The sequence below is a fragment of the Cylas formicarius genome, unplaced genomic scaffold, assembly GCF_029955315.1.
Source record: "Cylas formicarius isolate icCylForm1 unplaced genomic scaffold, icCylForm1.1 PGA_scaffold_1__22_contigs__length_36826433, whole genome shotgun sequence".
NCBI lineage: Eukaryota > Metazoa > Arthropoda > Insecta > Coleoptera > Brentidae > Cylas > Cylas formicarius.
In genome coordinates this window covers 19,113,989-19,128,594 of record NW_026844264.1, presented here as the reverse complement: position 1 = coordinate 19,128,594, position 14,606 = coordinate 19,113,989, and the positions used below count along the sequence as shown (strand labels likewise).

The 14,606-nt window shown below is 33.2% G+C and overlaps 1 protein-coding gene across 1 annotated transcript in view; it reads left to right on the top strand.

The window, feature by feature from the left end:
• LOC132697377 (cyclic nucleotide-gated channel rod photoreceptor subunit alpha) overlaps positions 1-14,606 on the top strand; it is a 210,123-nt gene that overhangs the window by 65,954 nt on the left and 129,563 nt on the right. The window contains exon 5 of the mRNA XM_060662836.1: positions 14,233-14,403. Coding sequence (XP_060518819.1) covers positions 14,233-14,403 — 171 coding nt within the window. The remainder of the gene's footprint in view (positions 1-14,232; positions 14,404-14,606) is intronic.

Sequence of the window (14,606 nt, the reverse complement as noted above, 5' to 3'; positions counted from 1 at the left end):
TGTTACATCTTATGTGCCCCAAAACATTATTTAATGTTTGTTTCGAGTTTTTTTTTTGACACATGTAATGTATCCTTAAGTGCAACAAAACAAATAATTTCAGAGCAAAAAAGTATTTTTTTTTATTCTTCGGATAATATGGGTTAATGAACTAAAATATCTAAACTAAAAATATTCAAATAATTAATTTCCTTTTTTAAAAAACATCAAATAGCAAAAGTGTTTTGCATTCTTTTTAGAGGAGTAGTTTCCCTTCCGTAGTTTCTCATAATTAATTAGTACTTTCCAGAACTGCCAGTTTCTCGCGATACACAACTACTTCCGCTTTTAAGGGTGCCCCATAAAGGCATAAAGAATAGCCTGATTATATAGCCTGGCGTAAACCATTAATTCCATCCCTCGTCAAATTTATACACATCAAAATATACCCTACAGCCTTGTAAATGACCATAAACTGTGCTAAAATTATAAGGCGCCTCAAGACCCTTTTACCGGAGCTTGGAAACAAAAACTCCTTTTATATGTTGCCTAAGGGCAGCTTGTTTTTATAGGCCATTTGTTTAGATGAATTGGTTCAATAAAAAATTTGACATTGTGGACCAAGTTTTATTTTCATTAACGCTTATCAACGAAACGAAATTTTTAATATACTTTATGTTTTAAATCTGTTTAAAGTTAATTGTAGGATAATCTCACCCTCGTTTATGGTTATATGGGTGTTCACAAAGTAAGGTAACTTTTAAGTGTTATCAAAAAGTATTTATTTATTAATTAAAATTAGTATTGTCCCCTTCAAAGTAATCCCCACAGATATAATACACTTGAGCCAACAATTCTTCCAATCCTAGAAGCACTTCTGGTAGGCACTTTCTAAGATAGTCTGAGTTCTTCCAGCAAAACAGAAAATGTCGCAGGGGACCTTATTCGATGAATATGGTGGCTGAGGCATGATTGTGGTTTTGTTTTTGGCAAAAAAGTTAGACACAAGCAAGGATGAGGGAGCAGGTGATGCAAAATCCATGAATTGTTTGCTTCTCGCAAACGGCGTATAACTTCAAGGTAGCTTTATTGACCGTACGACCTTGATGTACTACGCCACGCTAATCAAAGAAAGCAGTAAGCAAAACCTGGACATTTGATCGAACTTGAAGAGCTTTTTTTGGTCTTGGCGGTTCTTGGTTCTTCTATTGGGGCTTTGGTTACGACGTCGTCACCAGTTTTGAGCATATCAGGATCATCATTGACTTCGTTTAATAGCTCTTGAGCGATGCTCCTTGTTTGGTTCTTTTGTTCAAAATTAAGCAGCTTTTTTGCTGCTACACGTTTTGTGCCCAAAACTTCTGAAAAAATTGCATGGCATAGTTATTCGACGATTTTTTAACACAATTGTCTTCCCTTCTTCAACGCTTTCATCAGTTATTGACGTGCTGGGGTATCCAGTCGTCGGCGTCTTCTCGGCCATATTGGAATATTTTTTCTGTTCAAAATGGATTCACACTGTATTCCATTCCAAAACACGTCTAACGTTCCTGTCCCGAAATTATGGGGGGACATATGTACCAACATAACAATAAAATATATCGTATATGTGTTAATAATATTAATTTATTTGCCATTTAATTCTTATGCCTTTTTGTGGCAGATTTTTGAAGGAAAACATTGCAATTTACATAGATTTTCATTATGAGCAGAACTAAAGGGACTATATAATTGATGGTTGGAAAGGATAACTTATTTGAAAATTATTGTTTTGTTCACACTTATGACTTCAGATTATTTCTAAAATTGTTTATGATATGGTAGTTCCAAGGTGAAGCAGCTGTGATCTTCACATGAGGGGAACGCCATTTATTGAATTTCTTGTTAATTTTTAATTTCATTATCGTTAAATTCATGCCATGTTTAACTGAACTTAAAACTGATACAAAAATAGAGTTAATGAAGTGAATAAGAACTGAAAATGTTAATAAAAGATTTGGAAATTAAAGAAATTAAAAGATTCCACCACTCCACCGATCGGTTCATAATTTAAATCAAAAATTAATTATTGATTAACTCGTAAAAATTAATGATTTTCAAACCGTAAAATGCTGATCATAAATTTTGTATCATAGATAAGTCATTATATAACTTCTAATATCCTCTTCTTTCATTTTATATACCACTCATTAAAACCGAATTCAATTTTATCCGTTAGTAGAAGGTATGGGTTAGTGCAGCAAGAAAAATTAATGAAATTAATGAGTTTCTATATATTCTGGTTAAAACGAAGGATAACATGTCGGTGGTTTACACTTGTGAAAATATTATTGTAACGTGACGTTTTAATTATCACGGTTTAATTAATATTGAGATCGCCGCCGAAGAGTTTAAACACCAGTTTTATTGTGTGCTAATTATTTGCTCGACGAACGTGTTGAACGAGTATTATCAATCACGTTTTGAGATGAGTTTTGCCCGGGCTTTGATTGGCGGTTTATTTTCAGACCGGAGGTTATATAATATTAAATGACAAGCATCCATAAATCGATAGGACGGAAAAATACATCCACCAGTATCTTTTGAAAACGTGTTAAGGGGACCGTAGTGAACTATACTTTAATTCACCTCATCGTTATGCAAAAGATGGACAATAAACAATCAAATTACAGAGTATCAAAAATGTAATTTAAAAAGAATTTATGCCCTAAAAAAACAAGTGATATCTTTATAATAAGTCTAAAAAAATTGCAAATCTTTGCATTTTTGCTAGTTCCGTCGGGCTGTCGTTATCCTACAGACTAGAACTAAACCAAAGTGACCAAATATCATGGGAACCCTGTCCTGAGAAATAGTTTCTGACCTAATATTTGCTTTTAATTCTATATATGTTTCATATGATCATTTATAATTCTCAGAAGCATATACTTTATGGTCGGTGGTTGGTGGTGCATGCATGAGCTTTACTATTCTATGCAGAAAGTCGACATTTTGTCATGATTTGGACCCCAGCTGTTTTCCGATCCCGCAGTTGTTATCTTTTACCCTTTATTTAGCGGGGAATCAGACAATCCTTTGCAATACATGTTATTCCCTGATTTTTTACCTATTCTGTAGTAGTGGATCTCATTTTAGACATGCTGTCTTCACCATTCTTTATGGTCTTTCTCTTGATGTTTTGTATAAAAGCAAAATAAGCTTCTTCGTCTAAAAACACCGACGTGCATGTTTGAAAAGCTAAAAAAGAAGACAGTAGATATAATTACAATTCTCACAATGAGAATAAGTTCGCTATTTTTTAGATATCTCTCAAACAACAAAATCATAAATAATTTTCAAATTACAATTTACAAAAATGTAAATGTTTTATTATCCTGTTTTATATCCTAAATCACATTAAGATGGCTGCAATTTGGAATTTGATGTAAATGCTAGTGTTGTTTATTTTTCCGGTGTTTTTTTGGGAGATTTGCAATGTATTAGATCGTGTTCAAGCTCGGTTGAGTTAACGGCGCACTCCGCTGGCGATAAAATAAAACATTCAAATAGGGGAGAGTCTGGGAGGTTTGTGTCGACGGAGGTTTGGGTCAATAGCAAAATTACTTTCCAAAAATATTTTATATATGTGTGACTGCCTTCACTGTAGGCCCTTACAATATCAAAACTGATTTCCCGTTGCAACCGCCGTGAGTGGTCGATATGAATGATGATAAAATCGATTTTTAGACCAGGTAAGTTATTTAAAAAAAATTTCTTTCATTAGTTTTCCATTTTATCATTCGATGTAGCACGTATTATTTTTCCACTCTATTTTGGGGTTCTTTTAGTAAACAATCCAATAGCAAAACATAACCTAACATCATTTTGAGCCGGAAATTCGAGCACATTTGTTAGAAAAGTGATGTTTGATAAATGCACTAGTTGTATAGCGATATAACAGTCATTTACCAATTCTTTCTCATTACATTGTAGGTGGAATACGATGCCGCTTAAATACACTAAAAGGACTGAAAGACCTCGGAAAACCAAGGAGCAAATTAAATTTGCAATCAGTTGTGTTCTTAAAAATGGAATGGAAATTAGGCGATTTCAGTTTTTCATCACTACAGCGACATGTAAAGAAAGCTAAAGGTCTTCCCGAAGAGCAGCAGGAGAATTACGATTATGAAGCCAATGTTTCATCTAGACAAGTTTTCACTCCAAAACGAGAGAAACCTCTTTGCTATTACTTACTAGATACTAAACAAAACAGAGAGTTTGCATACGAATTCGCCAAGCGATTGGGATTGCTTATCCACAGGAATGGGATGAACACAAATCTGCAGAACGAGATGGGTTGTTTTCAATCTCGTCGAAACGGACTGCAGTATTGTTCATAAATCTTCAAGAGTTATTGCTATGAAAGGACAGAAACAAAGAGGCAAATTAGTTACTGTCAATGCTGCAGGAAACGCTTTGCCTTCTGCCATAGTTTTTCCTCCAAAATGATTCAAAGATCATATGGTAATAAATTAAAGACAATTGTGTCTTGGTAATGGAACATTTCATAAAATACTCGAGAGCTACAAAAGACAATCCGTGTCTACTCCTGCTGGACAACCATGAGTCTTGTGAATCTTGATGTCGTTTCTCTGACAAAATTAAATTGTGTCCATCTGCTCATATTCCCACCTCACTGCAGCCATCGACTCCAGCCTTTGGACGTTTCTGTATACGGACCGTTCAAGGCATACTACAACGCTGTAGCTTCGGCCTGGATGATTTCTAGTCCTGGTAAGACGTTGACCGCTTATCATCTACTGGAGCTGATCAAGACCGCTTTCCATAAAGCACTGTCAAGATAAAACATCCTGTCCGGATTTCAGAAAGCAGGAATTTATCCACTTAATACTGACATATTTTCAAAAGCAGATTTTTTAACGTCGTACGTTACAGACAGAAAAAATCTAGCATCTGAAAATCACACACCAAAAATTGTTATAATAAGCGACATCAAATTAATTCCGGAAATGATTAGGCACTTCCCAAAAACAAAACCTAGGAATGTAGTGAATAAAGGACGCAAACCAGGCAAGACTAAGAGATTGACTGAAACTCCCGACAGAAAGAAGAACTTGAAACATTTGATCGTTGGAGAATGCTGAAGACTGAGTGAAGTGCAACAAGGAAAGTTCTAACTGATATAGACGAAAGCGAGATATCAATATAGCAAAAGCAACAATTTACCAAAACTTTACCTAAAGGGAGAAAACGGTCTGAGAGTGAAGCTGGCTTACGTCCCTGAAGAGTTGGACAAAGATTTTGACCCCTCTGTCAATGGATTGACAATCGACTACATGGTAGCCCGATCTTTAACTGAAAGCAATCGAAAAGTGTCGCCTGATATTCACTATGTAGATCTAGTCGAAGCTATACACAGCAATAAAACATGTTCTGTCAATTTTATGAGAAGAACGGGAAATACCCTCACAAATGTACATAGCTTCATATTTTCGCTAATAATTTCTTCAAACTAATAGTGTTATATATCAAATTATTTCCATAGATTCTATAATATATGCTCTACACGATAGTGCTTACTTTACTGATTAATTTGATTACTAAAATAAAATAAAAGTTCAATATTGAAAATTGACGCAAATCTCCCAACCTTCCCTTATTATCCGGTAAGACTAAGGCATAAAGCCAGGATGGAAAAACTATGAATAATAGGCCAAAATTAGTAAGAAATGGAACTTTGTGTTTGTTGGTGAACCAAAAAAATGATGTAACAAGTTTTAATTTGCTTTGGTCGTTATGGATAATAAAATAAATTATGAGCATCAAAGAAAATTACCCACTTTGTGTATATTTAAAATAGACTCCACGCTTAAACAAAATTCAGCGAAAGAGTTTATATTTTTTACAAACCGACGTTTCCTTTGATCCTCGCCTATCATTTTCCGCTTCGCTATATTTCTTTGGAACAGTCCTTTGCAATTTGTAAAGCTCCTTTATATTGCGTTATAAATAACAAAATGTAACACTGCCCTTCCTCGGTTTGAGCACATTTTCAAAAATCGATATAATATCTATCTTTGTCTTGTCTTTGTCTAGTTAAATGCTTAAACTTCTAAAACTAGGACTCAAATTGAATAAGAATTATTCTTGCACCCCCTTTAATAAATAAAGTTCTCTTTTATTCTATTGCATTTTTATGGTGCTAGTAAATTTCATTCAGATAATTATAAAATATAAATTTTATAAAAATTAAATTAAAATTATAATTAATAAAACATTAAGATTTAACGAATAAGTACATATTTTAATCAATGACAAATATGCACCAAAATAAAAAATACACATTATATTTGAGAAATACTGGGACGGATGCCGTAAATCTTTTGATGTAGTTTGAAATATTTTTTCTGTGGTTGGAATGCGCCATATATACAGCCAAAATGGTTAATTATTCCGCTCAAATATTCGGAAATTATTACATTATTACACTTATTAGAGAAGTTTTTAGATTAATTCCAAATAATATAAGAACAGAAAAAAAACACGGATGCTAATATTATTGGATTCGATACAGCTTAGACTCACAGGGATCCATGAAAAAATGAAAGGTAATTTTCGGTATCAGATTTACAACATCGAGCTAGCGCATATATTTAGTGGTAGTTACCATTTCGAAATAACTAAAAAACGTGAAGAGCTCCATCGAAGAACGAAGCAATTAAAACTTACAAAATATGCAGGATATTCAACATACAATTTGGCAGGTGTCAAAAATAAGACGACATATTACCCATCATCAAATGGTCGTTGATTAATTAAAAAAAGCATTTTGAAATTTGTAGTTGAAATAGAAATAAAAAAATATTTTTAGCATTTTTCGCAAACATCAAGAGTTAGTTATTTAGAACTATTAATGAGGGCGCCATCACCGCTTCACCCGGTACAATAATACAACCATATCAGCCCACACAAGCAAACAAGAAAAATAAATAATTGGATTATTGGATCAACTTGAACGAGACGGAAAATCGAAAGGTCGAAAAGGAAAAAGATTTCTCTTTGTTAATCTAATAATGACAATACAAACTTTTTGAGCAAATAAAAACGTGAGTTCTCCGTTTCGTCCGTGCGTATTCAGTAATCTTCCGATCTTGGTGGTGCAATTACGATCCTTTGCCAAGTTCGAATTGGTATTTTCAATAAAAAACAGCGAGTATCAAAACGTGTGATTTTTTTGCAGTTCCATTGATCTCAAAAGGTTTCATTTTGAAGAGATACGATCATGTGTTGTTGCAAATCCACAGAGTTAATTAAATTTAATTGTACACATTGTAAATCATAAATCGTATTTTATGATTTGATCAATTAGCTTAATTGAAAGGCACAAAAATACTTACACAAATAATTTTCAAAATTAAAGTTTATTGGGAATCTAAGCAGTTAGTTTTGGTTAGTCTGGTTGGTTAGTTGGTTAATAGCTAAACTTTCTTAGAGAAACTAAACTAAACTAAAAAATATCTTGGAACAAGGTTTTTGCATACGGTTACTGCGTTTGTATGCGACACTTGTTAACTTTAATTACAGTATTTTATCAATCGCTTGGGCTGGTCTTTGTAATAACCATAGGTTAATCCCAAAGTCAAAACGGAATTAGGTATATTTTATCATTATTGTTTACAAAAAGAAACTATTTGAAAATTATTTTTTTCTGCTTTCTTTCCTCTAAAATTGTGGTCAATCTGTATGTACTAAAAAATATCCTTTTATACTATATCATTTTTCCTTTAAGATATCTTAAGTACTTTATTCTGCAGTTATATTAGATGTAAGTCTCCTAATTTCATCATTTATAACTGTGGTAGTTCTATTCTAAAAAACGAATTACATCCATATCAGAGACAACTGCTGTTTTGTCTACAATAAAAAAAATGCCTTCTCTATTGCCCTTTTAGGGTTTGTTCTGTGGTGAAAGTATCAACATCATCACAAAACGGAATTTTAAATTTTCTCTAAATTGCTGAAAATGAACTACTTTGGGTTACGGGAAGATCTTAGTGGACATCCAACAATTACAGACACAATATGTTACAGCACTGGGCAATGCTATTAACGCCATAAAACACATAATGAAAAACGGAAGTGTAACGCAAATTTTAATTTTGTGCTTCGGGACAAAGCATATTTGACCAGAAAATAAAAGGTACGAACAGCAGCAAAGTTTCACAAAGTTGCTAGAGTGATTTATAAGGAATTACGGATTTATAAGTTTAGAACACGTGCAGAATGTTTAATATCTCCCGATGTCTTTTGGTACTGAAAGAAAACGACTCCCTCTTAGAAACTAGCACATTATCAACATTCATATGGGGGCTGTATCACATACCTCTATTTTATTTTCCAGAGAAGACGAAAAAATGATACTGCTTGGTGAAGTTGAAAAAGTTTTTACAAAAAACATATTTTATTCGTTTTATTAATAGCAATAATAATTGGCGTAGAAATGAAGTACGCTTATAACCACAATATATTAAAATGCATTCCATTTCCCTTATATCCAAAAATAAAACGTAACTTTGAACAAATAGTAGTTCTGCTTTTAAGCAAAAATTTGGTTAACTTCACCATGCATGAACAGACAATTAAATAAAAAACAACTGATACGCTTTACAAAAAATTGTCACAGTGAAGCCTGGTCTTCCTGTAGTCAACACTTTAAGCTTACTTCTGCTATTATAGTCGGCACTTTATTTCGCTAAAGTGACATATTATTATGGTGAGGTACTTTGGACATTCTTCTAGGGATTACGCGTAGGCGTTGTTTTTCAGTGTGATTTATTATGCGATAATAGTAACAAGCTGTCAGCCGTTAGGTGATAAGATTAGAGCTGAATTATTACATTTACATTACAATATGTTTAGCACGCGAGCGCATGCATAAGCAGCCCTGTTACAGCATATTTCATTATGTTGTCAAATTATGCATTAACAATAATAATTAATTGCCTTGAAATGTAATTAGGAACTCTAATTGATTGTAGGGCACGGTAAATGGCTTTTACATTGAAGTAACCAAAATTTATTCTCATATTTAGCGACATGATTTATCAGGAATGCTGTAGTACACTTTTTTTTTTAATTACTCATTATTCAGGCTATTTGGTGAAACCACTATTTAATCAGAAAATTAACTTTATTTAAGTCCACGCAAGTCTTTTCCAAGTCTCTTTTTGTCTGAATATTTTCTTCTTTCGCTTTTATTGAGTGATCAAGAGGTATTGAACTATATTCGTTACTATCGTGACTACAAATATACTTCCACATTAAATCATACTTAAAAATGAAAAATAACCAATTGACCACACAAGCTTCTAGTACTTGTCTGACAAATTGGACTTGTCATTTATTCACTTAAGTTTCACTTGTCAGCTTAAGGTAAATGGTTAAACTGGTTGTCGAATGTCACATTTCGACGAGCATAACCTTAAATATATTTTTTAGACCTCAATTTCGATAGCGTCAGAGCAAAGGTTACTGCAGTTTTAGTTTTCCCTTTACGAGAACAGGTGCTGAAATATTCGATTCTAGATATTACAATGTCAAAGACTTTCTCGTGATGTCGCAGCCCGACTAAAATACAGCTAGCTATTCAACTGTGGTGATATTTTTAATTATTTGTTATTTGCTTTTGTGCGGTCAAATTGAGGTCTCCTTAATTTTCTTGATATCAAAATTAAGATTTTTATTCTATTAAACATAATTACAAAACCTCTGATTCATAGCTAAATTGAGATGAAAGTTTCATTGAATGATTCAGAAAAAAATGGAGGAAGAGAGATCTTCAAAGTCTAATGGATTTTTATATTCTTATACTTTTTCTACTCCCTTTTGTAAAATACCTAACTATTCACCGATCTAGCCTACGGAAAGTGTCATTTTATTAGTCAGTTTCGTTTCCCACGGATCCGAGCCACTTCGGACATTTCCGAGATATTACCGCACGGGTTTGCGAGCAATCGGATGTTTTCGGAGTTATTACCTGACGGCTTGAATTTTGACGTTTGTAAATTTTGACCCCGAGGTCACTTAATATATTTTCTTGTTGTTTTGCGAAAATGTACCCAAAAACTAACAGTCGTAGAAAAAGTATAGTATGCAACACGTTTCGTAAACTTTTTCAGTGACTCATTTATTAAACATTGGCTCCTCTCGTGCCAAATAAGTTAGTGGCTTAAATGCCGTGGGTTGCATAATATACTGTTTTATAATTGTATTATTTTTGTTAAATTAATTTTTATTAAAATACACAAAAATTAAACAATTTTTTTGAACGCTACGTTACTGTTTAAAAGGCTCATAATGTCGGGATAACATTTTAAAAATTAATAACTTCTTCCGAAATGCGTCGTCGCAGAGAATTTAAATGAGAATTCAACTTCTTTCCAACGAGTCCGAGGAAGCGCTATTCCACCAGTGCTTGAATTTGGTATCGATATTTGAAAATTTTTATTACAATTTGACATAAATTCGATCTTCAGGACTACAAATTAAATAGTTCTTTAACAGCGTGAAAAAATCCGCACTACCATTTCGTATAACTATTACAATTAAAAAATATTTATATATCTATTATTTTTAGTTTATTTGTGAACGATTTTGTTTTCGTTCTAGTTATAATTTATTATATTTTGGAAAAAATTCTTCGAATGAAAGCTTGAACTTTTTAAAGGAACATTGAATATTTTATCGTTTTCGTGAACCCAATGAAATATTAATTTGAAACACCCAACACCTTGTACATTGTTACCACTTTTTATATGCTTTTAAACTGTTTGACCGACTCTGTATTTTTAAAAGCTACCCGTAAATTAAAAAGGTGACGACGTTGCATACATAAATTAATTTAACACCGAAACTGTTTTAATCTACCGCGCTGCATAAGCGACCAGGGTCCAAATCAAAACTCGATTTTAGAAAAAAATCGAGGCTCTGTTTATTAGACGGCAATTAACTTTCATTGGCACAGAGCAATATTCTGTGAAAAATTTTGATCCAAATCATTTGGAAGTAAAAACGTGATTTTTATTCAGTTTTAACAAAAAAAAATGATGGAAAAATTAAAGTGCAATTTTTATAAACCAATTCTGGGAATGGCGATTTTTATATTCCAAAGTTCTTATTTAATTCAAATTGCGAAATCAAAATATTTTGAACGGCATAGTCTTTCAAATTCAGGCATCGAAGCATGCAGACTCTGGTTTTATTTAAAACCGACGATAATGTTGCATTTTGACTATTATTTTTAAATGGAGTTGATAAATAATGTTGTAAAAAAGAAATTTGGATTCAATTGAGTCAAGTGGTAAACTGAATCGTTCTGAATCATCTTAGCGTTATTTAAAACGTAGGTCGCTATAGAAGATTTTTCATTTTCTATAATATATAGCAACAATCAAGCATATCGTGTCTTTGGTATCTATTTAAAAAATACCTAATATTGTCAACAAGTGACCTGGGCAGCTTTAAAAATTTAATTATTTCTTTTTGTTATTTATATCTTAAACCTCGAATATCTCAAAAAGTAAAATTTAAATATAAGATAAATTACAAACTTAACTTATTTTCCATTCTAGAATTGATATCTGAATAAAAATGTATTCTATTTGAAAATCTTGTTGAATTCGCCAAAACGGCATCACCTATTTGGGACACCTTGTATAACCTGAGCCACATCTGTCAAATTGATCGAGTAGTGCATTATCTCCTGAGTTTGTGGTTAAATTCTCTTTGCAATACCTGGATCATTAGCGTCACAACACCATTTTAAATGGGCAATCAACATATAAAAAAAAACACATAACCCCTATTTCTTAAGAAAATGACCTTTATTTTAACCTAGGATTCCAAAAATGTTTAAATATATAGGGTGTTCCATTTAAAATAACAAAGTTAATGTCGTGGGGGATGTTTTTGGGACACCCTGTATCAACAAAATTATAATATTTTAAGACTTCAGGAGAGTCCGAGAAACTTTTGTACCACACTTTTTTTCGTATCTCGTATGGGTTTCCAGATCGTATAGTGGATCGTTTCATTTGGCACACTGTGTACATTTATTCTGATATATGATATATAATAAGGTGGCTGGCATACCCTAGTAGCAATAAATATGCAAAGCCTTTTCAATCGCTCACAGTAGAAAAAAATTGTAGGAGTCAGAAATTTATTTTATTTGAGTATTATCCGTAACCCTGTATCTTCAGCAAATAAGAACTGATCTATTTTGTTTTATTCGCCTATGTAAAATTTACTCTCGGTTGCGGCGCGGAAACCCTGCAATTTTCTTGTGAAGTCTCCAACTCATAAATGGAAATTGTACGTCATTCCCAAAAACAACATTTTGAAAGAGAACGACACTGGCCCTAATATGTAATAGTTGATATTTTACGACGCCTATTATATACTAAATTATTTTAATTATACCTTAACGTCTTTCAGTCGAAAAAGAAGAAAGAGAATCATTTTGATGTTTTTAAAAGCAAATTCTGATTGCGACGAAAGTGGCCTTAAGCCTTGCAAGTGGAGACAGCAGGAACTCGTGTAGTGTGCAAAAGTTAGCGCAGCGCTGGAGGTCCTACTTAATATTCACCGATGCTATCTACATACTGCCACTAATAATTGGTGAACATGCCAACAAAAACAAGGAGCACTACAAGGAGATCAAGGCACACGAAGTCAGAACACTAGCGACTAAAAAACTCGAGAAAGAGAAGAGGAACCGGAACATATGAACCCAGAATAAAAATTAAAATTTCTAGTCCAATGGAGCTGGCAACAGTGCCCTAACCTAAGCTAAGTAAGATTACGGCGTTAGAGCACTGGGCCAAATAAATAAAGACGAAAAAAGATTCGCAATAAAACAATTGCGTTCCAGGTCCAAGCGGCAATAAAAGCTTGGATTGTCATAAGGCATTAAACGAGATAGTTGATCAGAATAAAGCGATACAGTTATGACAAAACCTTTTTGTAGGGTGTCTAAATCCAATGCAATTATGCCAAGATACGTAATCCCAATATCAACCGAGATAGCTATGACTATACTCCGTAAGTTCTAATTCTTCGATCGATTCGATTAAGCGCTTAATACCAACATTAATCAAAATGACAATGGAATAGTTCTGGTTAGGAATCTAAATAATAATCTGTCTGTGTACTTATCCAAAATGGAAAATTAAAAACCAACAAAATTTCATACTTCCCACCCACTTAACCAAACCAACAGGTTTAAGTTTCATTCGATTAAAGCGTGCCTCATTTTAAACCGATTAATCAAGAGCGAAATATATTTGTGATGCTGTCGTCGATCGCTGGCGACGAACTAAAATCGCGCCTTATTGGAATTTTAAACGGCAATGCGGCAAACTTTTAATGGAAATAGACTGTCAAAGCTCGCATCTAACAACTTTTAAATTTTCCGAACGCTTTGCTCCCGAGTTTTTTTCCGGCTTTCGCGTCGGCGGTATGAAAATTTATAATCATTCCAAATATCCATGTTTTATTAAACGTGTTTAAATGCTTTTAGTGCGTTTGACAGAGGTCGGTTTTAAAAAGGGCTATTTTTAAATGCATTTAAATTTTTTAATGGGTTTTATGAATTCCGGGAAATTTTCATTGCTACGGTCTCGATTATCGATTATATAAATAGGAAATGGATCAAAGCAAGGGTTTAATTTCAATGAGTTTTGCTAAAAGAAAACACAAAACTTTAAATTTAAAAATATATCACTGATTTTCCCAAACATGTTTTGATTCTTTTAATGCCTTTCAACATTTGTTCATCAATATTTTAACAAATGGAGAATTTAGGATTAACATGGTTTAATTGACAAATTACAAAAGAAGGATTTATATTTATTTTAACGATACAAAATAAAAAATTTCTGCACAAAACTAGAAAATGAATGAACGATATAGGCGACGTTCCATTTCGATATCCAATTTTGTCATCTGTTTCGAGTTGGCGTACTTGGCCAAGTACCAAGTTTGAAAACAAAACATTTACGTCTCCAGAAGTTCAAATAGGCTTTAGATTCGAAAATAGAAGTTTTTAGAAGTACAGTGGCCTACAATAAATTTAATGAAAATATTGAGAACTAAACTTTTGTTCTCTAATGACTCTGAATGTGAATTAATGGTTTGTTTTGACGACTCACGAGATCTTGTTCGAAATTTGCGAGTTTTTATTTTTTGTTGCAGGTATCGTTACATCCGGTGGCTGTATGGTGGGCGAGCGGTTGAGAGGTAGTGGCACCGGCCTCAATTTGGCCTCAGCAACGCCCTCTATCGCTTCCCGTGGAGCAAGTCACAAGCAAAGCCACGAAAGCGTTCACCGCGTACTAAAAAGCGTGTCGAGGCAGAGCCTTCTAAGTAGGTTTATATAAAAAATATTAAAATATGTCGGGACAAGTCGTTATTATTTATCGGCCAACGCGACATGACCTATAGATAATGTTATCCTAAATAAATCCTAAACGCACAAAATGATCATTAAAGCATTTTACTACAATGAGTAAAAATTTTGTGCAATCAGAAGAAAGCGAGGTCAGATTCCATAGGAATTTTGATATTTC